At 31.4% G+C, this 22,797-nt stretch overlaps 6 protein-coding genes across 7 annotated transcripts; 4 read left to right on the top strand and 2 right to left on the bottom strand.

Moving 5' to 3' along the window:
* Positions 1 to 366: 366 nt before the first annotated feature.
* LOC145759079 (ATP-binding cassette sub-family B member 6-like) lies at positions 367 to 5,789 on the bottom strand. Its single transcript, XM_082572819.1, has 17 exons — positions 5,543 to 5,789; positions 5,294 to 5,461; positions 4,919 to 5,108; positions 4,217 to 4,366; positions 4,009 to 4,080; positions 3,801 to 3,933; positions 3,546 to 3,712; positions 3,222 to 3,459; positions 3,032 to 3,141; positions 2,780 to 2,845; positions 2,551 to 2,676; positions 2,234 to 2,365; positions 2,008 to 2,160; positions 1,712 to 1,890; positions 1,343 to 1,556; positions 999 to 1,162; positions 367 to 830 (listed from the first exon to the last, which is right to left on the bottom strand). The coding sequence occupies exons 1-17, from the start codon at positions 5,770 to 5,772 to the stop codon at positions 722 to 724; spliced, it is 2,601 nt and encodes an 866-aa protein (XP_082428945.1). The 5' UTR covers positions 5,773 to 5,789; the 3' UTR covers positions 367 to 721.
* Positions 5,790 to 6,878: 1,089 nt separating this feature from the next.
* On the top strand, positions 6,879 to 9,609 carry LOC145759198 (3-ketoacyl-CoA thiolase, mitochondrial-like). The gene is made up of 9 exons (XM_082572965.1): positions 6,879 to 6,988; positions 7,097 to 7,263; positions 7,435 to 7,680; positions 7,816 to 7,963; positions 8,284 to 8,459; positions 8,634 to 8,763; positions 8,829 to 8,899; positions 9,052 to 9,206; positions 9,404 to 9,609. The coding sequence occupies exons 1-9, from the start codon at positions 6,973 to 6,975 to the stop codon at positions 9,486 to 9,488; spliced, it is 1,194 nt and encodes a 397-aa protein (XP_082429091.1). The 5' UTR covers positions 6,879 to 6,972; the 3' UTR covers positions 9,489 to 9,609.
* A 2,062-nt stretch (positions 9,610 to 11,671) lies between these two features.
* On the top strand, positions 11,672 to 16,120 carry LOC145759351 (uncharacterized). Its single transcript, XM_082573159.1, has 14 exons — positions 11,672 to 11,817; positions 11,927 to 12,033; positions 12,192 to 12,319; positions 12,778 to 12,866; positions 12,976 to 13,098; positions 13,363 to 13,431; positions 13,522 to 13,640; positions 13,931 to 14,101; positions 14,313 to 14,406; positions 14,557 to 14,694; positions 14,773 to 14,886; positions 14,957 to 15,160; positions 15,230 to 15,339; positions 15,503 to 16,120. Exons 1-14 carry the CDS (start codon positions 11,739 to 11,741, stop codon positions 15,632 to 15,634), a joined length of 1,677 nt encoding a protein of 558 aa, XP_082429285.1. The 5' UTR covers positions 11,672 to 11,738; the 3' UTR covers positions 15,635 to 16,120.
* Positions 16,121 to 16,519: 399 nt separating this feature from the next.
* Positions 16,520 to 17,464, top strand: LOC145759134 (density-regulated protein-like). The gene is made up of 2 exons (XM_082572890.1): positions 16,520 to 16,600; positions 16,701 to 17,464. Exons 1-2 carry the CDS (start codon positions 16,569 to 16,571, stop codon positions 17,251 to 17,253), a joined length of 585 nt encoding a protein of 194 aa, XP_082429016.1. The 5' UTR covers positions 16,520 to 16,568; the 3' UTR covers positions 17,254 to 17,464.
* Positions 17,465 to 17,473: 9 nt separating this feature from the next.
* Positions 17,474 to 18,375, top strand: LOC145759133 (large ribosomal subunit protein uL11m-like). 2 transcript variants are annotated; one of them, XM_082572889.1, is made up of 3 exons: positions 17,474 to 17,816; positions 17,931 to 18,124; positions 18,254 to 18,375. In XM_082572889.1, exons 1-2 carry the CDS (start codon positions 17,492 to 17,494, stop codon positions 18,110 to 18,112), a joined length of 507 nt encoding a protein of 168 aa, XP_082429015.1. In that variant the 5' UTR covers positions 17,474 to 17,491; the 3' UTR covers positions 18,113 to 18,124; positions 18,254 to 18,375. The 2 variants fall into 2 exon arrangements, with proteins under 2 accessions (XP_082429015.1, XP_082429014.1); XM_082572888.1 differs by having other exon boundaries at positions 17,474 to 18,124.
* A 55-nt stretch (positions 18,376 to 18,430) lies between these two features.
* On the bottom strand, positions 18,431 to 22,466 carry LOC145759551 (uncharacterized). The gene is made up of 6 exons (XM_082573399.1): positions 22,345 to 22,466; positions 21,190 to 21,427; positions 20,626 to 20,927; positions 20,358 to 20,546; positions 18,928 to 20,234; positions 18,431 to 18,825 (listed from the first exon to the last, which is right to left on the bottom strand). The coding sequence occupies exons 1-6, from the start codon at positions 22,464 to 22,466 to the stop codon at positions 18,431 to 18,433; spliced, it is 2,553 nt and encodes an 850-aa protein (XP_082429525.1).
* Between the last annotated feature and the right edge of the window lie 331 nt (positions 22,467 to 22,797).

Genomic DNA, 22,797 nt, shown 5'->3' on the forward strand with positions numbered 1-22,797 from the left:
AACAATTGACAGGTCACCTATTTTTTAATAAAATTAACAAAACCTAAAACCGCCCAAACTACTCTAAAACTGGGTCAAAATAACATATTTTATCCCATATTTAGGCTGTTAAATTCCTCTTCCCACATCGAGGATAAATATTTAAATAAATAAACGCGCAAAACGTTGTCATAGTTTCGCAGTGTTGTCAAATAAATTTTGCAGTGTTGTCAAAAACATTACAAAATTTTAATCTATTTTTATTATTTTTATTTGAGAAGTCATAGCATTCTGTTATCCAAAAAAATCTTCTAAAAACCTGACACAAATTTTAATAACTCTGTAAAACCTTTGTAAAAAGAAATTACTTGACAATTAGTTCAAAAAACAAATATTTATTTTCAATAATATCCTAATTAAATAAAATAATTGCAGATATTAATATAGTACAGGTTAAAACATGACACATAGAATAAATACAAAAGTTTACAAAAAAGTGCATACCACAAAAATTAAAATATTTTGTATATCAAAAAATTAAAAATTCCGATTAATCTTAAAACACTTTTGAATTGGTTAGACTTAAAACCAATTTATTGTCACCGTTAGTTAGTTTGTAAAACTGGGTATTCACACAAACAGAATCAGTAAAAAGGTTTATAAACAAGTTCTTGGCTTAAAATGATTCCACGCTTGAACTGTTGGGCAAATCCATGAACAAGATAAAAGTAAAATCAAATGTTTAATCTTCTTTGATATCCTCCACTTTAACTTCTTCTGTAAATTCAGTTAACTGCTGTTGCCACATATCACAGTATACACCATTTTCCATAGCAACCAAATCGTCATGGCTAAAAAAAAAATTAAATTTTGTTAAAATATTTTTTTTAAAACAATTTTCTAAAGAGGGGGTACTAGAAGGTTAACTTTTTTTTATGGCACCACTACCAGTTGTAAGGCCAGTTATAACAAAAAACACATCATCCAGTGCCCATATTACCACATAACAAATATCTTACCTTCCTCTTTCCACTATTTCACCATCTTTTAACACCAATATACAATCAGCATTAATGATGGTTGACAACCTATGGGCCACAACTATGGAGGTTCGACCAGCAAAAACTCGTGACAGAGATGCCTGAATATTTCGTTCTGTTTTTGTATCTAGTGCTGATGTAGCCTAAAATAAAAAAGAGTAAACTACTTTACAAGAAAAGCTTTACAATTTTTTTCTTTGTTTAACCCTTTTTTATTGAGTATTTATATGCACAGATTTATATTAATTTTATAACATTTGACCACAGGTACACATTTAATTACAATAACTTTATATGAATGGCAACACTTGTCAACAACTCACCTCATCGAGTAAAACAATCTCAGGAGCCTTGAGTAAAGTACGAGCGATGGCAACCCTCTGTTTTTCACCTCCACTTAGTTTAAGACCCCTTTCACCGACCATAGTTTCATATTGGTCGGGCATGTTAATAATTCGATGATGAATATCGGATGATTTTGCAGCTTCAACAACTTCACTGTCACTGGCTGCTATCCGACCGTATCGGATGTTGTTTCTAAAAAAAATGTGTTCTTAGCAAACTTGTGTCTTGCTAGTAATAGATTAACTTGTAGAAAAACATTTTTAAAATCCTATTTCATATAAAGATATTTTAAACAGGTACAACTTAGGAAGCTGAACACTAATATATTTAAACTCGTTGGTACTTACATGATGTTATTGTTGAACAACACAGTGTCTTGTGGAACTACGCCGATAGCTGCTCTCAGTGATTCTTGTGTAACTGTGCTAATATCGACATCATCAATACTTATCCTTCCCGATTGGATGTCGTAGAAACGAAATAATAACCGAATTATTGTGCTCTTTCCCGACCCAGAAGGACCAACCTAAAAAAGAGAATATTTAACTATTTAATACAAACCTTATTTCAAATGTGCAAATTTAGAAACTAAAGACATGTCTTTTTCTAAAATCACAACAAAACTAAGCAGACAAAATCTCACCAATGCATAAGTTTGTCCAGGGTCTACTCTAAACGAAATATTTTTCAAAATTTTCTTCTCAGGAGCATAATGGAAACAAACATTATCAAACTCTACAGCTCCTCCAGTGACTGACAGTTGTACCGCCTCATCCAAATCATTTATTTCTTGGGTCTAAAAATTTCAACAAAACATTTTTTTAAACTCTTACAATAAACAGCAGTAGTACAAGAAGACTTTCACTGACCTCATGAAATAAGTCGAACATATTCTCCATATCAATAAAACTAGTTTGTATCATTCTGTAATAAGTTCCAAAGAAACCCAGTGGAGTGTAAAGTTGCATCATGTACGTACCAAACAACACAAAATCTCCAATCTTTAAAAGATCAATTTGTTTTCACATTAACAAAAAATGAAAAAGTAGAAATTAAATACAAAATTACTGAAACATTAAAGAAGTGTAACTTTACATGTCAGCACTAAGATAAAACACCAAAGTATTTACAGTTACTTTTATATTTTTTCATGAATTTACTACAAAAATAATGATTACTAAATTACCTCAAATTTTCCATCCAACACAAACCTAGCACACAGCAAACTTCCAGCAAGAAGACCAAAGTTGATCACAACTACTTGAGCCAGGTTTAAAATAACTAAAGATGCATTAGTTTTGTATTCTGAAGTCTAAAAAGTATAAAATATATGAAGTACTAATAAAACAAAACCAAACTTTATATGTCATTAGCTTAAAACTTAAGCAGAGTAGCCCAATAAGTTACCCTCATACCTGGTAGTCTTTGATGGCATAATCAAATTGTTTGACTTCATGGTTTTCTGCATTATAATACTTCACCTTAATTAAAAAAACGAATTAAACCAACGGTATAATAAGGGTAATATCCTGGAGATGTCATAAACAGACAAAACTGGGTCATTGTGATGAAATATTGATTCAAATTTTTACAAAAATTAGTAGGTTACATATTGAACTGCTAGGTTATAAACTTTTACAATGCATTTTAAAAATTAAATTGTTTACTGTTTCAAAATTGAGTAAAGAGTCAATAGCTCTTTGTTTAGCTTTGTTGTCCTTCAAATTCATATCTCTTCGAAACTTGGTCCTCCATTCAGTTATACCAATTGTTAATCCTGCAACAATATATATTTAAATAAAAGTGGCTAATATTTAAACTTAAAAGTTTAAACTATAATGAAGTATCTTAACTTACCTAAATATAAAACCACGCAAATGAAGACAATTAATCCGAACCAGGCATTAAATGCAGACACAAAATAAACAATTGCAATTATGACATCACAAATTGTCGGCAAAATGTTGAAACAAATATATGAAAGTAAATTGTTGATGCTGTTCGTTCCACGGTCGATTGATCGCAACACTTCACCAGTTTTACGAGATAAATGCCAACGAAGTGACAGCGCATGCAAGTGGCCAAAAAGTCGAATCTAAAATGTAATTATAAAATTATTTAAAATGTAAACTAATAAAGAAGCAAAAATTAAAAATGAGAACAATAAGTTAGAATAAATACCTGTACAAGGCGACTTGTGTATTGTTGGACTCTGATCCATAGAAAACTTCGAATCCCGTTCAATATTCCTCCTGATAAACCACTACCTTGCAAACAACGTAGAGCAACATAAGCTAACACTTGACCCCAGATTATATGCCAGCTTGCTCCGGTGGTTAAGGAGTTAACTATAATATATAATAGGTGTTAATAAGCCACTACTTAAGAGCAATTGAAATGAAACTTTGCCTTTATTTGTTGATCAAAATAACTTACCGATATTTTTGTAGAAAATAGGAACATAAGGGTTTACCACTCTGCCTACAACTAAGATTGCTACACAGAAAATAACTCGAACTTGAAGAAGAAAGTTTCCTTGTGGCCACATATAAGGCCATAACAATACCAACTAAACAGAAATAGTGTTACAAATTAAATCTACATTAACTAGCAACTGTCAAAGGATATTATTTAACTTTTTTACCTTTCGCTTAACTCCTGCCCATGTTGATGGATTACTTGATGTAGGCTCATCATATTTACCTCCAAATTTAACCTAAAATAAGAAAAACATTTTGTTTTAGTTGATCTATCAGTTTTTAAAACTGTTTTATTTATTGCTAGTGCTACCATTGGTAACTAAACTTATATTCTAGAATCTGCCTATTTTAGCTATAAATACCAACACTTACCCCAGTCTCTATATCATGTCCCATGTTTTCTTCGTTAATATGAAGCCAGTAATTAAGTCTCGGCACTGAGTGACAGCAAAGAGCAATAATTAACGAGAAAGTTGAGCTTGTTATTCTCACAACCCAGAATCCAAATAACTCGCTGGTTTGCTAAAAATAAAAATTTATTCAAGCATTCAATAAAAAAGTAAAAACTGTTATTTTTAACTCGTTTATTATAACTTAATATACCTACTTTGCCAGATTATCTGTTTTTTTCTAATGTTCTTTTAAGTTATTATGTTTTTTTTTTATTTCTCAAATTCACTAATCTGTTGTAGAACTTTTATAAAATAAAACTTAAAATCAAGTCACCAGGAATTTTAAAATTTGCGTTATCATTATTATCAACCTGATTAATTACTTTTTCTGTTATATATTAGGATTTCCTTTACACTTAAAACTAAATAAAGTTAAAACTTTGAGAAATTGGATTACGTTATTAAGGAAGTTACTTCGTCATAATAAACTTAACTAAAATTTGTAGATTTAAAATTCATTTAAAATAATAATTACCTACAAGTGAACTTTACTAAAGTGATAAAATTTCTTTATATAGGTTTTAGTCATAAATAAATGTTTCTTGCTAATCTTAGAAAAGTAATTAATGACAACATATCTAAAAAAATTATAATTTGTAGATAATTAATCAAATAAATTTACCTTAGTTTTAGATATTTCAAAAAACCACCATTCCTTACTATTCCAAGATATAACAGAAATAATATCAATCAAGAAATACAAAGTCAAAGAAGTTATAAAAGCAGCGCTATGACCTTTTATTCCAACTGTTAGCAAAATCATTTTTCGCTCGAGCATAAAATTCCAGCAAGTAAGAACCAGTGACATCAGTCTAAAAAGTTAATAAATTACATACGTATAAATATACAACAGTTCTAATTAGACGACAGTAATTTCAACAATTTTTTATTTATAAATTTACAACAAAAAAAACAAAGTGTAGAGGCCTACAGTATATTGCTTTAGCTAAATTGGTATACTTGCTATAATTGCTAAACTTGGCAATTTAATAATTACCTTAAACTAGAATACAGAATTAAAATTCCTGATGTGGAATGATAAACACTTCCCCAAGTTACTCCAAAATAAACAGGAACTTCAATAAGAAGTAGAATGATAAAAAACCACTGAAGCATTCCCTTCCAGGTGGTTGGTCGATATTTTGATTCAACTAAAACTCCATTGCTGTACAAGTAATTAGAATTGAAGTGAAAATTTATCAATATAATTTAAATGCTTGTATTACAAAACAAAACTTGAACTTACGATTTAATTTTTCTAATTTGAAACACAACAAAAATTGAAACTAGTAGAAGCAACCCGCTAGCAACCGAAAAGTAGAAACATTGTGAAAAGCCATTGTTACGCCATATTGGATCGATATCACCATAACAACCACAAAAAGAAAGTTTTTGTTGATCACAGCTCAAACTCGTTTCAATGTTTGGTTGGTTTTGATTCGAGTCTAAGCCAGGATTAAAATGAAGTTTCGACATTTTTTAAAGTTATTTAAACGTTGTCTAAATTTTAACAAAAAAAGGTTATATTGCATGTGAATATAACCTTTTTTATATTTATTCTTAATGAGAAAAAATCAACTTCTAGGCTTTAAACTAGAATAAAATCAGTAACCGACACACAGTCTCCAGATGATTAAAGATGACTTTTGCAGTTTAAAATATTATTGACTATACTTGCCAGATAATTAACCCGCTGATTAATTTTTCGGCTCAGCAAAAGTTTATAGCGTTTATAGTGCCTTACCCAAGAGCAACAGAAGTAGATCAGTGGAGACCAAACCTGTAACCCCATGTACTTAAGGTGTTTTAACCACTACACCATGCTAGCGTTTTATAGATAAGTAAATATACGTAAAATTAAACCTAACATCCAATAAACTGTTAAGTTCTTTTTTAAATAGTATATATATTGCTTAAACTTCTAATTTAGCCTGCCGTACCCCAACCTAACCTTAACTTTAACAACAAAACCAAATTTAACCCATAATGTATACATTACTCAGCAAAAACAAGTTATCGATAAAGAAATTTTGCTGTGTCATTTATTTACACTATTTAGCGGATCACAGTGTTTTAACAAAAAAATACATCGAGCATACAAAATAACTTGAGTATATTTTGACATAGATATCAAATTGCACTTTTTGTTTTACGTGTGTTTGTTAGTTTTTTCTTTTTATTTTTAATAACAACAATATTTAACACTTTAAACAACAAAACTTAAATATTAAATTTGTTTTTTGTTTAAAAATAAGAGCAGTTTATAACAAAATTTTACGCGTGCAAACAAAATGGCGGTCGGCGCGTGCACGCGTACCTACTTTTTTAATGTTCGCGTGGACGCGTGATTTATGTTTGTGTTGCAATTTTAATATAAATTATTAAACATAATTAAGCCTAAAAAAAAAATTTTGTATTTAAAATTGTTTTATGACCTTTATTAGCATTTCAATAAACTTTTATGGAAATAATTTATTGCTGACTAACTGAGGTCAAAGTCCTATAATGACAAAACGTTTTTTAACGTTTTTAAATATTTTATTTAAAAAAAGTTGTATTAACTGATAAAGATGGAGATTGCTGAAAGATTTTAAAATTTTTAACTATTTATAACTTTTTTGTATGTTTTAGATTTTGTTTTATTTAGTTTTATTAAAAAGTTTGAGTATCTAAAACATGGCCTTAAGAAAAGGTAAGTTAATTTTTACACCAGTTCTGCTAGTAGATGTTTTTGTAAAAATATGCCTTATATTTTATCGAGCTTTTTCTTAGATTTTGATATTTATGTTTTTGAATTCAGGAATATTTATTGTATCTGCTAAAAGAACGGCATTTGGTGCATATGGAGGTGCATTAAAAAATCACTCAGCAAATGACCTTCAAACAATTACCAACAAAGCCGCACTAGAATCCGGGAATGTTTTTCCCGAAATAATTGATTCAGTTTTTTGTGGGAATGTTATGCAGGTAAATTGGTAAAGAGGTGTGGTAAGAAGGTGACAAAATGTGTTTTTACTGTTCATTTTTCCAATACTGTTCATTTTTCCAATCCTAACTTTTTACTCGGTAGGGTATATAATATAGGTGGTTGAAGAGCTTTGAATTATAAACTAAACATGATTATGAATTTTTTCACAGAGTTCTGTTGATGCCGCTTACATTGCCAGGCATTCAGCTTTAAAAGCCGGAGTACCAGTTCATGTTCCTGCACTGACAGTAAATCGACTTTGTGGCTCAGGTTTTCAGTCCATAGTTTCTGGTGCCCAGGAATTGGAGTTGGGAATTGGCTCGGTTTCAATGTGTGGTGGTGCTGAGAATATGAGCCAGTCACCGTACTTTTTGTTGGATGTTAGGTTTGGAACTAAACTTGGAACTGATTTAAAAGTAAGTTTTTGTGAATTTTAGTTTTTGTTTTCTTTTAATCAAAAATATTTAACTGACTTAACTAAGGTGTCCAGAATTAGGTTATAGTTTAATTAACTTTAACTCTTTTTTGTAATAATGGCCTTTTTTTTGCAGTTAGTTGATAGTTTATGGGCTGGACTCACTGACAATTATTGCAAAACTCCAATGGGTGTTACAGCTGAAAATCTGGCGGAGAAATATAATATAACCAGAGAAGAGACGGACAACTATGCAGTACTTACCCAAAATAGATGGGGGGAAGGTAGAATTAGTTTGCATAAAAAACAAGAGCGTGGGAAAGTGTTTAGAACACCTAAATTTACTACATACAGGCCTGGGTTTAAACTTTACTGCTTTCATGTTGTAGTGCCTTATATAAGGGAGTATAAACGGCATGAACTCCTGCTGAGCCAAAACTTAATCAGCAGTTTAATTATTGAACAATTATAATATCCTACACTGCCTAAGACAACTTGGGACTGCATCAGTGTAACAAATAATACATTGTTTTAGCACTGAAGTCAATCTTACCACATAGGAATAATTAAACATAAAAAAAAACTTTTTTCAAAATATTTTTAGCTCAAAAATCTGGAAAATTTGACTCTGAGATCACTCCAGTGGAAATCAAATCTCGAAAAGGTCCCGTTCAGTTCACAGTTGATGAACACCCAAGACCAGGGGTTACTTCTGAACAACTTGCAAAACTACCCAACGTGTTTAAGAAAGGGGGTGCGGTCACTGCAGGCAATGCTAGTGTAAGATCATTTTTATTCTAAAATGTTAATTTACCTTTCACGAGGATGCTACAACATAAAGACCGTTAGACTTAAGTTATCACGATCTTATACTCTAGATTAGTCCTTGAATTACTGACATAACTAAAGTGAGAATAATGTTTTAAAAATACTGAACATTAATTTATTGTTTAGGGTGTTTGTGATGGGGCCTCAACTGTTATTATAGCAACTGAAGAAGCGTGCCAGAAACATAATCTGACCCCGTTAGCTCGTCTTGTTTCTTACAGTTCAGTCGGCTGTGAACCAACCATAATGGGAATAGGTACAAAAGTTTATTTTTGAATTTTAATATTTTGGGATTAATCTTAAATATTTTTTTAAATTTAGGACCAGTTCAAGCTGTGAAAAATGCACTTAATTCTGCAAATCTTAAATTGGATGATATGGATTTGTGTGAAGTAACTTTATTTATTCTACTTGTTATGCAAACTTTGTTTTTAATTACTTTAAAACTCTATAAATACTTAACTATCACTCATTGATATTTAAAGTTAAAAGTTACTTACAGTTTACTAAGTAACAACACTCATAAAAACTATTCTTACCACAGGTAAATGAAGCTTTTGGACCCCAGTTCTTAGCCGTACAGAAGGAGTTGGGATTAGACATCAATAAAACTAATTTATGCGGAGGAGCGATTGCTCTTGGACATCCTCTGGGAGCATCCGGAAACAGAATCACCGCTCATTTAGCTCATCAACTCAAGTTAGTTAAAAGATTTAATAACCCACTTACATCAAGTTAATTATCTAAGCCCTGTCTTGAAATTTGTCAGTTTAGGATATACATAAAATGAGCAGGGTTATATGCACGTTGTTGGGGTAAAGATCTAGAGTTTTTATACTTACAATGCAAGTAACCACTGCCTTTATATTATTGTAAATTAAAAACATTTTTTTTAGAAATCAAAATTTGAAATATGCAGTTGGTTCAGCCTGTATTGGCGGTGGACAAGGCATTGCTGTTGTGTTAGAAAACTCAAAATAGATTCAACTACCTTAATATATTTATGTTTAATTGGTTACTTAACAATTATGCATTTGTTTAATTTTTCTGTGCAAATATTGAAGTTAGTTTTTGTTAATTTAAATTAAAATCGTAAGCAAATATTAAACCGAATATTTAAAATGGTATTAGCGCAATATTAACAACACAGTAAGAGTCTTTATGATACAACGGTACCAGGGTTTGATCCTTACTGCCGACGATGTTATTTACGTAGGCTCGCGAAATTATAATCTCATTCTTACAGCTGACAACGTTTCCATGACAACCGCGTCAACATTCCAATCAAACTTAACCGAACATTCCATTAAATTCACTTTCCAGCGCTTTTTTACGAGATGTGACGTAATTTTATCTGACGTACGCCTCCCCAGTGACGTCATATCACCATGGCAATCATCAGATTGTTGTGGAACGTTCGCTTGTGTCCCGTCGAGCGCCAAATCTTTTTTATTTCCAACAATGACGAGAATCGGGGGTTGTAGGTTTCGTTTTAACTTTACACTAGTTAGTTTGTGGGGCAAGGTAAACGAAATAGCGCAGGATAAAGCTGAGTTTCCGATGCTTTGAGGCATATCGGAGTAGCATAGACCTAAAAAGTTGTTTTGTGTTAAAACCTGCCATTACAATTTTTGAGAAATATGAAGTATAAACTTAAAACTTGGTCAGGGTTTTAGGTCCTTTTTACATAAAACAACAAATATTTGTTCGAATTACCAAGAGAACTATTTCGATTCGAGGATTGGCTTCGACTTCGGGTTGCCCGATCGTCGCTAACTCTTTTCTTTTGCGAAGTGGAGCTTAATTTGGGGCCTAGTTTTACTTGGGAATTTCTTGTTCTTAACGGGGGATTTGAAAACGACTGAAAACATAATTTTGTTGTTAAAATTTGAAGTATTTCTTTTTTTTCACTACCTCATTGTTACAACAAATACTAACGTTTAAAATCTCCTGCCGAAGTCGACAAATATAATCAAAAGAAGATGGCTCTGTTACGTCATACATGAGGATGTAAGCATCCACGGATCTCACCCCAATCGCGTCCATGTCCCACTCCTGAACCGAATCTTTGGGGAAGTTGTGAATAAAGCCAAAATCTTTAAAAACAACGTCAACTATTTCGTCATAAAATGAAGCTTCTTTCTTGTAATTAACATAAGTCATACAAGTTGTGGAAGGACAGCGGGATTTTATCTTTTCGTTGTTGTTTTTTTCAGAACCATAATTCTTGTTTTGAAGGAAAAGATGTTGTTTAAAACGATAAATGAATGCAGTTTTACCGACGTTAGGTTTTCCCAACAAAGCAATCTTAACAACAGGATTCATTTTCTGCTAATAAGGTTCTTATTAATTATTAAATAAATTTAACTCAATTTTTTCTCTAGATGTAAAAAACTTACGTTATACTTTTTATTTCCTTGAATATACCTTTTAACCTTGTTTCTAAAACAATTTTAAATTATTTCTTTACTTTATGACTGTTATTTAAAATGAAATGTGTTTTATATATTGTTAATAAGCATTTGTTTATTGAACCTGCACCTGGCTAGAAGACTGATTGATTGGACAATGCATATTTAATAAGACATATGAGATATGTATTACTAATTGCCTACTTAATTCGGAAATCTAAGCAGGATGAAATGTATTTTATTTTTAATTTAACAGTTATTGTGTGTTTTTAACGTAAACTATAATTAAAAATTAAAAAAACGAATTGTTTAGACCTAATTTTATTGCTTAATTTTTTATATGTTGTTTATTATTGTATTTCTAACCCTGAGATACAAATCGTTGTAACGAAAAAAAAAAAAAAAATTTTACCAAACAGTTTTTTTTCTAACCCTGTGGTACAAATCGTTGTAGCGAAAAGGAAATTTTAGTTTTTACCTAAAGGGTATTTCCCTAACGGTAAAGATTTTTTAATATTTTTTTTGCGGAATTTTTTTCTTAGGCAGGTTTGCTTTACTTTAAATTAGTTTTGATAAATATGTAAGTAAGCTTTGTGATAAAAGAGATCTGTAGGTCGATTTCTAATTCTAATATGTAATAAATGTTAAGTAATATTTTGTCAAATTTAAGCTTTTTGCCTATAAATGAAACTTGTAGTCTGGTAGTTTCGTTTAAGTTTTTACATTTTAATCTTATTTATTATTTTTAGATTTTATGTTAAGATTTTAAGTAAATCCATCAAGATATTGCTTTGTATAATTAGCAATTGAAACACAAAAAATGGCTGATGAACAAAACTTTATAAGTTTTATGAAAAGGATTCAAGTTGGTGAACGAACAGCAAAAAAACTTTGGGATAGTAAGTTAAAATTAATACTTTGATTTATCTTTAATTTAAAAACAATTTTATCCTTTTTAAGGTAAAAAAACTTTTATCTTACTGACCAATAACTAAAATTAATATTTAGACCAGATTGAAGATGCACGAGGTTTGGTTTCTTATGAAAAAGATGAGCTGAAGGATTTGACGAATGATCGGACTTTACTTAACATCATTTTTCCTGTTTTAAAACAAGTAACAAAGCTTTTGAATTTTGTATAAGCTTTTTGCAGCCAAAAAAGCTTAACCTAAACTTTAAGTCAGAGTGATAAACACTTAGTCAAACCATTCTTAAAATTATAATATTCTTGACATGGCACTTTTGTGTAATTATTTTTTTGTGAAATGATTAGGGTGCGCTTGAAATAGCAATGGCAGAGGATTGTAATGAGCAGGCTTACAAGATACTGATGGCTTCAAGGAAAAAAACGGAACCAGAACCAATGGAACAAGGCACTGTAGATAGTGATGCTACTGCAATGTTTGTTTATTTTTTTAAATTATTTTACAATAAGATTTTGTATAAAACATTTAATTTTTTTAAGTAGCGTTATAGTATATAATATTCTAGGTCATACATTTTTTTATGGTCTTATTTTTAATTATATTGTTTAAAGTTTAGTCACATTATTGTTAGTTTTTTTGCAAGGCAAACAATTAGCCATGATATTTAGTCAGACCATTATTTTTGAGTCCATAAAAATTACAATAGGTTAACTTTATTATAACCATTAAAGCATTTGTATAACTCTCTGTGATTTAACTATAATATTTTTTTGGTATTAATAATAATATAGGCTATAGAAAATGATGCAATAAATACACATTGGTGCAAGTAACAAAACTATTTTTTTTGATTTACATAAACATTTTATAATATGATCTTGTGAATAATTGTTGCTTAATAACCAATTCATAAAACTCTTTGTTTAAATTTAGTGGTGGTGGTGGCCAACAAGGAAGTTATGTTCCCCCGCGAACTACAGGTCCACCCCCCAATCAACATTACAACTCTAACGACAACTCAAGTATATTACTTTGACAAAGTTGATAGATTCTAAATTTGTTAATTTCAGATGTTTATATAGAGACGGTATACATCTAACAACTTAGTTTTAAGACCATTAAATTTTTCAGAATCTGGCCCCAAACAAGTCCACAATGAAATTAATTTTGTCGGCGGAAATTTCCAGAACACTGTTGTTGGGAGTCATGCACCAGTGACTTTTGACAATAGGGGAGCAACGATCACTTATAACAGTACGAGTTTTCACTTTTCGGTTTAAATATGTTTCATTTATTTCTTGTGAGAACATTTGTCATTCTCGAGTTTATTTTTCAAATTTATGATATTTATTGATTATAACAATCAATAAATCTGATGTTTTATGACTTGATGAAGTCTTATAGCATTTATTGTCTCTTACTCAAGAAAACACCAGCTAAAAAGCAGTGGGGATCAAACCCAAAACTTTCTAAGCTTACCTGCAAGACATGCTTGTTATTAAATAAAATATGTTACAGCAAACAATGTGTGGAGTGGAGTCGAAGCCAGAAAACACGCCGTCTCTTCAACAAGGTTTTCATTCAAAGGTAATTCTTCTATTTTAACAAGTTGTTGACAAGTTTACTTTGCTTTTATGTGAAGATTCCTTTATTAATGTTGTGAGTTAAATTATTTAGGGATTGAGTTTCTGACTGGGGATATGAACTTTAGAAACAACAGCGAGTTCTGGATTGATGGAGTTAATGTTGCTGGAGTGACAAGAGATGTCTTCAAAAATCGTCTCAAAGACCCAAATGTTTGTTTTTATTATCTACGATATAGGTTTAAATTTACTTCAGTAAGGTTCCTGTAATTAGGGTTCCACTTTTTAAAAGTCCATTTATTTATTTAAGCTTAATACCAGGAAACATTTATTGTTTTGTTTGTAAACCCCCCAAAAAAGCAAGAATACCTTATTGAAATAGAACACAATGTTAATTATACATGAATACATACGAATTGTAATTTTAATATTAAATTTTAACTCAAATCATTTTATTAAAACTAAGTCAAAATATATGATACTAACATGAACCAAATATTCAGGTTTACCCGATACATACTTGGGGTAAAAGCCGAGCTTTGATTATCAACAACTACAAGTTTGAAAGTGGGGTTGGGAACAGAAACGGAGGTGAGCGGGATAGTGAAAATATGAAGGAACTTCTTACTCAACTTGGATTTAAAGTCAACGTACAAAACAACAAGAAAGCTGCGGTTAGTTTGAGATTGTTTTCTTTTTCAGTCAGGAATGTTTTTGTTTAGGGCCACTAAGACTTAAACTTTTGGGTTTAATTTACGCTGCTACTAGTCATAATGTTAATAAAAAAGCCGAACTGTAATGTAGTTGTATATCCACTTAATCTTGTAGAGTTTAATTACAGTAAGTTACCTAAAATATTTCAATGAATTTTGATAATACTCCTAGGAAGTAAAGCAGCTTTTGCATGAGTTTACAAGATCCAAGGAGAACATGGGAATTGGGATGACAATGGTCTTTATTGGCAGTCATGGAGAGAGACGTAAGTTGATTATTTTTACTAAAAAAGAACATAAATTGAGATAGATGTAGGGTAAAAAAGGGACATAAATTGAGAGAGATATAAGGTAAAAAAGGGACATAAATTAAGAGAGAGACAAGTTGATTTTTTTATTTTAACTTTTGTTTACAGAGGATGGCAAGGATTACTTCTTGGGTGTGGATAAAGAAAGGGTTTGTGTGGATGAGGTTTCCAATTACTTCACTGAGAAGAATTGTGCTCTGCTTAAGGACAAACCGAAACTTTTCATGTTCCAGTTCTGCAGGATACGTAAATATTTAATTTATAAATTTCTTTTAATTTAAAATATTTTTTTTTTAATGTTTGATTTATGAAATTAATTTGTAGCTTCCAGGCCCACTCAAGAAACTGCTCCTAATAAGAAACCACTTGTTTCTGTCTCCTCTGATGCTATTCCTTTTGATACTGAGAGTGAGATGGATAAACCCCTCGGCATCATCAGTAAACTTTTTAACTTAAATAACTCTTTATTATTTGGTTACCAAAATGTTACAAATATTTGTTATTTCAGCTTTTGAAACGCCTGGAGTTTATTCTGATGCGAGGCCAATGGTTCCATCCCCAGCTACTGCACAAACCCAATCAGATGTGAGGCAAGAGGTCAGACCAACACAAATGGAAAGTTTTACCCAAGAGGAAGTAGAGAAGAGAGAATCTGGGTTAGAGAACCCGCTCTACTACAAGGACATGCACTTCTCATTTTCTACAGCTCCAGGTAACTTAGAGTTGTTGTTTGATTTTTTTGTCAGCTTGACAACATTAAATCAAAAACATTATATTTTAGGTGCAAAATCTTACAGAGATAGACAAGATGGAACCTGGTTTGTTACTTGCGTTGTAAAAGTTTTTTCGGCTAATTCGAGCAATGAAGATTATGCCAGCATGCTCACTATGGTAAGGCTTCGATATAGAGTTTGTGAATTGTTTAGTATACTTCTCCTGCACCACCGCAGCTTAAACTAGTTGGAGTAATGGTTACTATTAAGTTAGTTGTCTTTGTGTCTTAGTGGTGGTTACAAAACTCTTTAAAATTTAAACTATTTTAATTTATTTAAAGGTGAATAGCGAAGTTTCAGCTAAAAAAGCTCAAGAAAGGGGAGTTACTGAGAACCAAGGGATTGCCGTCCAGTTGTGCCAGAGTATTCCCTATTTGAGTAAAAAGGTCTACTTCTTTCCAAAAGGAAAGTAACTGATTTGCTAAATTTGTAACAAATAATCAACAATTTTCTAGTTTTGGGATTTTTTGTGCGTGATTTCGTCATTTTTGCCATCGCAATATTTTAATTGCATTAAACAACATTTTTAAATTGACTTTTATGAACTGTGTTTGATTTTTTGCTTATATCTTATCTAAAATGACTGTATCTAAATATATTTAACATTTTTAAATTTAATGTACCCTAGACATTGTAGTTAGGGTTTATCTTTAATTTTCATTCTGTATATATTTAGTTTTCTGTATTTTAATTAATTTTATTATCCTCTGTCGAAATAATTTAGTTTGACTAAAACAGTTTTATCAGATCATGTACAAAAATGTGTTAGCTTTAAATAAAACCTTCTTTTCTTGACAAAATGGTTTTTAAATTATTTCATTAATATATAATTAAAAAGTTCTAATTGTTATTAATTAAGCACTACTGTATATTTGTAATAAAAGCGCTTCGTAGTATAAGTTCTTGTTTTTTTGATGTTTAGGTAATATATTTACAGGGTCAAGATGCTATAAAATATACTTATATTAACTTGTACATGTTATGTAAGAACTATTGAATAATTGTATTTTTATTTCACATAAGAGTGAGAAATATAATCCACTAGTAACAAAATTAAAGCAGGTTTTTAACAAGTTTATTTGGGCTAAATACTTCATTTTGCCCTAATTTATTCATACTGAAACAGTTGAGCTTCAGGCTATTTGACCCAAGCATACGTAAATTATTACTGAAGTTCAACATATATCTTTTAAAATTAAGTTTAAAATAGAAAAAAAGGTAACTTTGTTGAGGATAAAACTAAAATGCGTGACGTCAATTATTTTTATTATGATGTAAATAATCTTTTGCTGATCATATTCGCACATGTGAAACTTTCAGTTCCAAGGACGGTGTAAAAGTTTAAACATGAATATCCTTTTAACTAACAAAAAAAACTTGTAAATAAATAAGTATTCTGGTTATTACAACGCTAATTTTTATTGCTGTATTCCTAATAGACTTCTAGTATACAGGTATTGTTTTTTTTTGTATTCAAAGATCCTTAAAAATGGCAGAAGCAGAAGAAGTAGCAACTGTTTCAGAAGAGAAAGTCAGCTACCCAATAAAAATGATTTATTGTCAAGAATGTTCGCTACCTCTAGAATATTGTGAGTTTATGCCTGAAGCTATATTGCAAAAATGTCAAGCGTGGCGGGAAAAACACAAAGATATCCTTGAACAAGAAGGGGTTGAGTTCTCGCTGTTAAGTTTAGAGGATTTAACAGGAGATAAAAAACGACAGAAACGTGGTGGACGAGGAAATGTAAAATCAAAACAGAAGAAAGAACCTGATATTGTCCGGATAGCAAGAATTCCGAGAGGGAAACGTAAATATGTGACACGGGTCACTGGGCTTGCTACGTTTGATCTTAATCTTAAAAAAGCCTCGAAGTTATTTTCACAAAAGTTCTCGTGTGGATCTTCGGTTTCAGGGGAAGATGAGATCATTATTCAAGGTGATGTCACTGATGACCTCATTGATCTCATCCTGGAGACTTGGAATGTGATTGATGAAGATCACATCGAAGATTTGGGAGAAGTTAAAAGATAAACAAAATTTATTGGGTCAAAATATTATTTTTACTTATTGGTTTATTCTTCATTTGATCAATATAAATTGTTTCTACTAATGTTGTAGCATCTATTTATATTGAATGTGTTCATTTTTTGTGCATGAAAAAACAGATAAATAACAGTTACTATTTATAGTTTGATTTTTTTTTGCTTTAACATTAAAGTCCTAAAATCTCCATTTTTCTTTTGCAGAATTATTAAAACTTTTTTAAACCATGTCAAAACTTACAAAAGCAGCAACTGAAGCAAAGAAAATATATCATCCAAATATTATTAAAAAAATACTTCGGATCGGAACTGTAAATTCTGGGTTACCAATGGGACCACTAGTAGGACAATACGGACTTCCAGTTGATAAATTTGTCGAAGATTATAACAAACTTACGAGTAATCGAATAGTCGGTGTTCCTACTGTAACAAGAGTTTATGTCGATGGCCGAGATTATAAAATCCAAGTAATGGAACCTCAAACTAGTTATTTGGTTCGACAAGCTGCTGGAATAAAGAAAGGTCGTCGTGGTAACGAGAAAGGAATTGTGGGTAAAATCTCACTTAAGCATGTTTATGAGATTGCGAAAGTGAAAATTGAGCAAGAAAATATTAAAATACGGAGAATAACCTTGAAAGAAATGTGTGAAAGTGTTGCATTTACAGCTCATAAAATGGGAGTAGAGGTTGTGAGACATTTGGACCCAGTTGAGTATGATCTCCACTTAAAAGAAAGAGAGAGGATAACTCAGGAATATTTGTTGGGGGAGGAAGAAAAAATGCTCGAATTGCGACAAAAAATGGAGAAAAAGGAAGCAAAACTAGCAAGACGAGTCATCAAAACTTAACAACAACTAATGGTAATTAATTTCATTTTTTAACCAAATTTGATGTTGATTTATGACAAATTTATTATAAAAGTATTTTAATTCTTTTATGCAATATTTTGTATGGGTAAGTTGAATTAAATATTATTTTTATATTTTTAGGTAAATTTTTAATTCAACACCCCGCTTACAACTCCAGGTCTTCAAACTTGGCTATTCAATTTATTCATTATTATTTTTATTTTATTATGTATTTAATACATTTTGTTACATTAACTTTAAAGCTTTCTAGTTGTATTGGTTGGATCTTAAACAGTCATATAACAAAAATTTTTTTTATTAATTTAAACTTTTTAATGAACTGGGGTTACTCATATTATCAACTTCTAATTCATCCTGAACTTCAAGTTTTCGTGCATTTTCTCTCTTTTGGTTCATAATACGACGCCTTCTGGCCCAAGTAGCAATCAGAGCCCAAAACATGGCATCAGCTGTGCTAAACACAACAGGATGAAGAACCAAAACTATCAGAACTGCATACAAATATATGAGGGTATCAGCATTTGGCATGAACAGGCGTTGATATAATGTAAAACCAACTGCTGAAATTGCTATTATAGCTCCAAATATAGCGAGGGATGTTGCAATTATACTGCTTCCAAATCTTACTCTTCCTGTTGGTGCTTCTGCTTCCTCATCTTTGTATTTCTTTATCATCAGCTCAAGGGATATGCCTGGTAATAACTTTTTTAAATAACTACTAATTTTGGTTACCTTTTAAAGTTACCATATGATTAGTTAATAAATTTGACGTTCTTAAATTAATAATAACTCACCTTCATCTGTTCTTAGACAGCAATTATCCAAATCAGTGCAATCATATCTTCGCTTTAATGCTCTATGATGATCTTTACCGCCATCCACTGACTGAATCCATATGCGCAAAGTGTCATTCCACTTGGGGGCAGTATTGTACAATAATTCTGGTCGTCTTGTTAAATTTATTTCAGAATTTGTTCGAGCCGACTTTGTGGCCATCTCTTGGTCTGTCTCAGTCTCAGATAAAGAGTCGAAATCTTTTTCACAAATTTTGGATGATTCGCTAATTTGTTCAGATGTTTTTGACCCCCTATCTTCATTTATAGATTGCTTTGTACCCCCTCGTTTCATGTAACGATTAAAATTCACTTCTGAGTCATCACTAGACACATTGCGGGCTGATACAGTTGGTACTTGATTTTTTGTCCCTTTTTTAAATGATTTTTTATTCTTATATTTCTGTTTTAAACCGGTGGAAGGTTTAAGATTTTTAAATCTATTAGCGGCATTTCTCATCAAGGACTCATTATTACCATTAGGTGGCATCTCTTTCTCGTTCTCCCAAAGAACATTCATCTCCGAGGTTATACTATCGCGATATCCTCTTTTATTCGCTTCTATTCTCACTTTTGGCATCAAATTTTGAACCATGCTCTCATTATTCATGCTAATATCTGTTGAATCACTGTCATTATTGAAGCGAATTGGAGTTAGTTTTTGTGATGCTACTTCAACAACATTAATTTTATTTAATCCTCCCATAGAGTTATCACTATCGTCATTATAAGTTTGTTCGTCAGGGGATCTTGCATAACAACAATCTTTAACAGGTGAGCAGTTTGGGTTATCTATGCGAGCTTTTAAACTACATGAGCTTATATTACATTCAGTTATGTGCTTAACAGCTCTAATTTGGTCTCGGGTTAAGCTAAGATGGCCCAAACATTCATCAAATGGACTAATAGGTATTTGTACAACAGCACCACGGGCATAATCCAGTCGGTCAGAATCCATAAGATGCGAAAAATCGTCTTTTTGGTCGACTCTTTCGAATTTTGAGATCTTAAAAGGGTCTGGACCATCAGAGAAAAGTCTTGTTATAAATCTGAGTATTGAACCAATTATTACCCCAATGCCTGCACCAATCACAGCAGCCTGTGCCATCTCATTAGATGTATAACTTGGTGTGTCTATTCTTCCTGTTGTTACATTATTAACTATTCCATCATCATATAACAGGTAATGGCTTATACCCAGTGATAAACCGACTGATGTCCAGTGTATAGAACATCTTTGTAAACATGTAAATTGGGAGCCAAGTGATCTAGTTCAGTATAAAAAGGGTAAACCTAAGTCTGAGTAAGTGCTATTATTTAACATTAAACTAGCTGTATATGTAAAACTAGACCTTTCAATCACAAGTAAATTAAAATCAAAAGTGTTTTACCTGAACCAAGTAAACGTCCAGTTATGGTTTTGTAAAAACACTTTCACTAAATATTCTCTCGTGCTTAAAGCCCCGATAATTCTTGCTTTAATGTGGTAAGGTTTCAAATCACCTCTTAACCATGCCCCAACATTGCTTTGCCAGCACTTTTTGTTGTCCAAACACATAACACGAATACTTTTTAAAAACCTGAACATATAAATAACTCTACTTATTTATATTTTGTAGGGTGATAAACTTAAAGGTTGCTGTGTAATAACAAATCTACCAGGGTGGACTATCCCCCTTTCTATCGGTAGCAACTTCGAATGCTTCAATTCCACCAAGGTAATGTGGAACCGACAAAATAAACATGTCCTTGTTCTGGCTGTTAAAAAGTCGTTTGTTTGCGTTAAGTCGTTGTCCATTTGTACAAACTAGTGTAAAACCCGGGGTCTTTGTGTATTTTCCACATATGCGGAGGAAAATACTTGATGTGGTTCCTCCTGCAGGGCTGTGGCCTGTTTCTAATAAAACAGCGTAAAGACGAAATCCATTTGGTGGCCGCTTTGGCAAAAATACTGGATGTCGCTAAAATAAGATCAGTTTGTTTTTGTTTGAATTTGACCTTACGGCCTTATTTATCCTATTGTTATAATATCAACTGAAGTTTTAAATGAGCCAAGTATTTCTTTAAAATTGTGCAATGCTTGATTGATATTTTACTGCCTGTTTTTGGGGTAGCAGCAGTTGTGAATAATAATAACTTTTTTTCCTTAAATACTCTACAACATTGTAGCAGTGGGAGTTAGTTTTAAAATTTCGGCTTCGATAAAAGCATAACCAAACTTACTTCATAATTTATTTTCCAATCTTTTGTCCAAGCTATAAAAGCACTGATCACCAAAATCATACAAACATCGAATAAAGTGAATGTTGTGACTAGTTGACCAGCTAATGTGTTCAACAAATATTCCTGTCTATTGAACAATATTCGAGCAGATATGTTTCGATAAGTTTGATTCAAACTCATTTTAAGCTCTTGAAGTTGAAAATCATTAATTAAACATTTTAATTTGGGGGTAAAAAATCTTTTTATCAAAGTTTATGATGTCATAAAACAGTTTGTTTTGTATAATTAATTTCAGTGTGTTCATATTTTAGTTTACTGGTTATGTAAAGACTTTTAAAGATGCAAAATATATTTAAGAGGGACAATTTGTTAAATTAGTAATCAAACTAGTTGGACAGAGAGTTGAAATATTGTTGTCGAGGACATTTTATTGCGGCATTTGCAGGGTAAATTGCTTTTTAAAGTTTTGTTAAGTAATTAAATGTAATAATTAAACAATAAAATATGTATTTAGTCAGGACAATGTGTTATCAAAAGCATTATTGGCCATTAATATAAAACATTAATAAATTTGCAAAAATCTTTTTTACTTTTCTTACAAGTTTTGTATGTGAATGGCTAAAAAGGGTTTAGATAATTTTTTAAGGATATTTGGTGATGTTAGTATGTTTATATGTTGTGTTATTTAAATTGGTAATGTTTTAAGAAATTAAAACAAAAATTTATTAAATTAAAAATTCGTGGCGTGTGGCGAGTGTCACATTTTTTTGTAGAGCAGAATTCATTCTAGCACGCCCACTGACGGATTAGAAATATCGAGTCGTAAATTTATTTCCTATTTTGGTTTAGGATAAATTTGTGTTGTTTAACGTATTAAATTAGGTATAAATAAACTTAATTAATGTTTTTTGGTTGTTTATGTAATTCATAAGCCTAAATAGGTAAATTTAACCTGTTAATTAGCTGCGCATTTTAAGATTTTAAATAAAATATTTAACAACAGCTTTTGGTTTGGGGAGTGGAGAGAGAACGTTGATTACAAATTCCTGGGCAGGGAACAAAAAATAGATTTTTCAGGATTCGAACCAAAGATCTTGTAGTTGGTAGATCAGCGTCTAACCACTGAGCTACACACCCATGTCGAAATTGTTATACGAAGATGACGCTGTAAACCAGATTATCATCATTTTAACACTGTTTGTGTAAAATCGTTCTTTAATAAAATAAATTGTATTTGACTGATTTCGAACCAAAGGGGAGGTGGTTAGTACCCCCATTCCTTAACAACAAGCTAAAGTTTGGACACAAGTTAAATGCGATAACTAATATATATCTAACTATTTGGTCGTTTAAGAAAAAAATTGAAAAAAGATTTTCTACCTGTTTCTATTTCTGCCTTTGTTGTCCTACGGACACAACCAACGTCCAACGGACACAACCGATGTCCAACGGACACAACCAAGGGAAACAACCTATGTCCTACGGACACAACAACCACCTCTGCCTAGATTTGAACCTGACAACCACATGACAACACAAAAACGTCCTACGGACACAACCACAAGGCCAACTGACAACTGGAAAAATTGTTGCGAAAATTAAATTATA

The sequence above is a fragment of the Corella eumyota genome, chromosome 7 (genome assembly GCF_963082875.1).
Source record: "Corella eumyota chromosome 7, kaCorEumy4.1, whole genome shotgun sequence".
Classification (NCBI taxonomy): domain Eukaryota; kingdom Metazoa; phylum Chordata; class Ascidiacea; order Phlebobranchia; family Corellidae; genus Corella; species Corella eumyota.

Excerpts from the sequence above, each read along its gene's own strand:
- LOC145759133 (XM_082572888.1), top strand. The coding sequence starts at position 17,492 with ATGTCAAAACTTACAAAAGCAGCAACTGAAGCAAAGAAAATATATCAT.
- LOC145759351 (XM_082573159.1), top strand. The coding sequence starts at position 11,739 with ATGGCTGATGAACAAAACTTTATAAGTTTTATGAAAAGGATTCAAGTT. Across the intron at positions 13,641-13,930 it reads ATCGTCTCAAAGACCCAAAT|GTTTACCCGATACATACTTG; the intron begins GTTTGTTTTTAT and ends CCAAATATTCAG. Across the intron at positions 15,340-15,502 it reads ATGCCAGCATGCTCACTATG|GTGAATAGCGAAGTTTCAGC; the intron begins GTAAGGCTTCGA and ends ATTTATTTAAAG.
- LOC145759551 (XM_082573399.1), bottom strand. The coding sequence starts at position 22,466 with ATGGGGGTACTAACCACCTCCCCTTTGGTTCGAAATCAGTCAAATACA. Across the intron at positions 20,547-20,625 it reads AAGGGGGATAGTCCACCCTG|GTTTTTAAAAAGTATTCGTG; the intron begins GTAGATTTGTTA and ends TTATATGTTCAG. Across the intron at positions 18,826-18,927 it reads CTGTCTAAGAACAGATGAAG|GCATATCCCTTGAGCTGATG; the intron begins GTGAGTTATTAT and ends AGTTATTACCAG.
- LOC145759198 (XM_082572965.1), top strand. Across the intron at positions 8,460-8,633 it reads TCACTGCAGGCAATGCTAGT|GGTGTTTGTGATGGGGCCTC; the intron begins GTAAGATCATTT and ends TTTATTGTTTAG. Across the intron at positions 9,207-9,403 it reads CATTTAGCTCATCAACTCAA|AAATCAAAATTTGAAATATG; the intron begins GTTAGTTAAAAG and ends CATTTTTTTTAG.
- LOC145759079 (XM_082572819.1), bottom strand. The coding sequence starts at position 5,772 with ATGTCGAAACTTCATTTTAATCCTGGCTTAGACTCGAATCAAAACCAA. Across the intron at positions 2,677-2,779 it reads ATGCCATCAAAGACTACCAG|ACTTCAGAATACAAAACTAA; the intron begins GTATGAGGGTAA and ends TATACTTTTTAG. Across the intron at positions 1,557-1,711 it reads TTGTTCAACAATAACATCAT|AAACAACATCCGATACGGTC; the intron begins GTAAGTACCAAC and ends CATTTTTTTTAG.
- LOC145759134 (XM_082572890.1), top strand. The coding sequence starts at position 16,569 with ATGAATATCCTTTTAACTAACAAAAAAAACTT. Across the intron at positions 16,601-16,700 it reads TTAACTAACAAAAAAAACTT|ATCCTTAAAAATGGCAGAAG; the intron begins GTAAATAAATAA and ends TTGTATTCAAAG.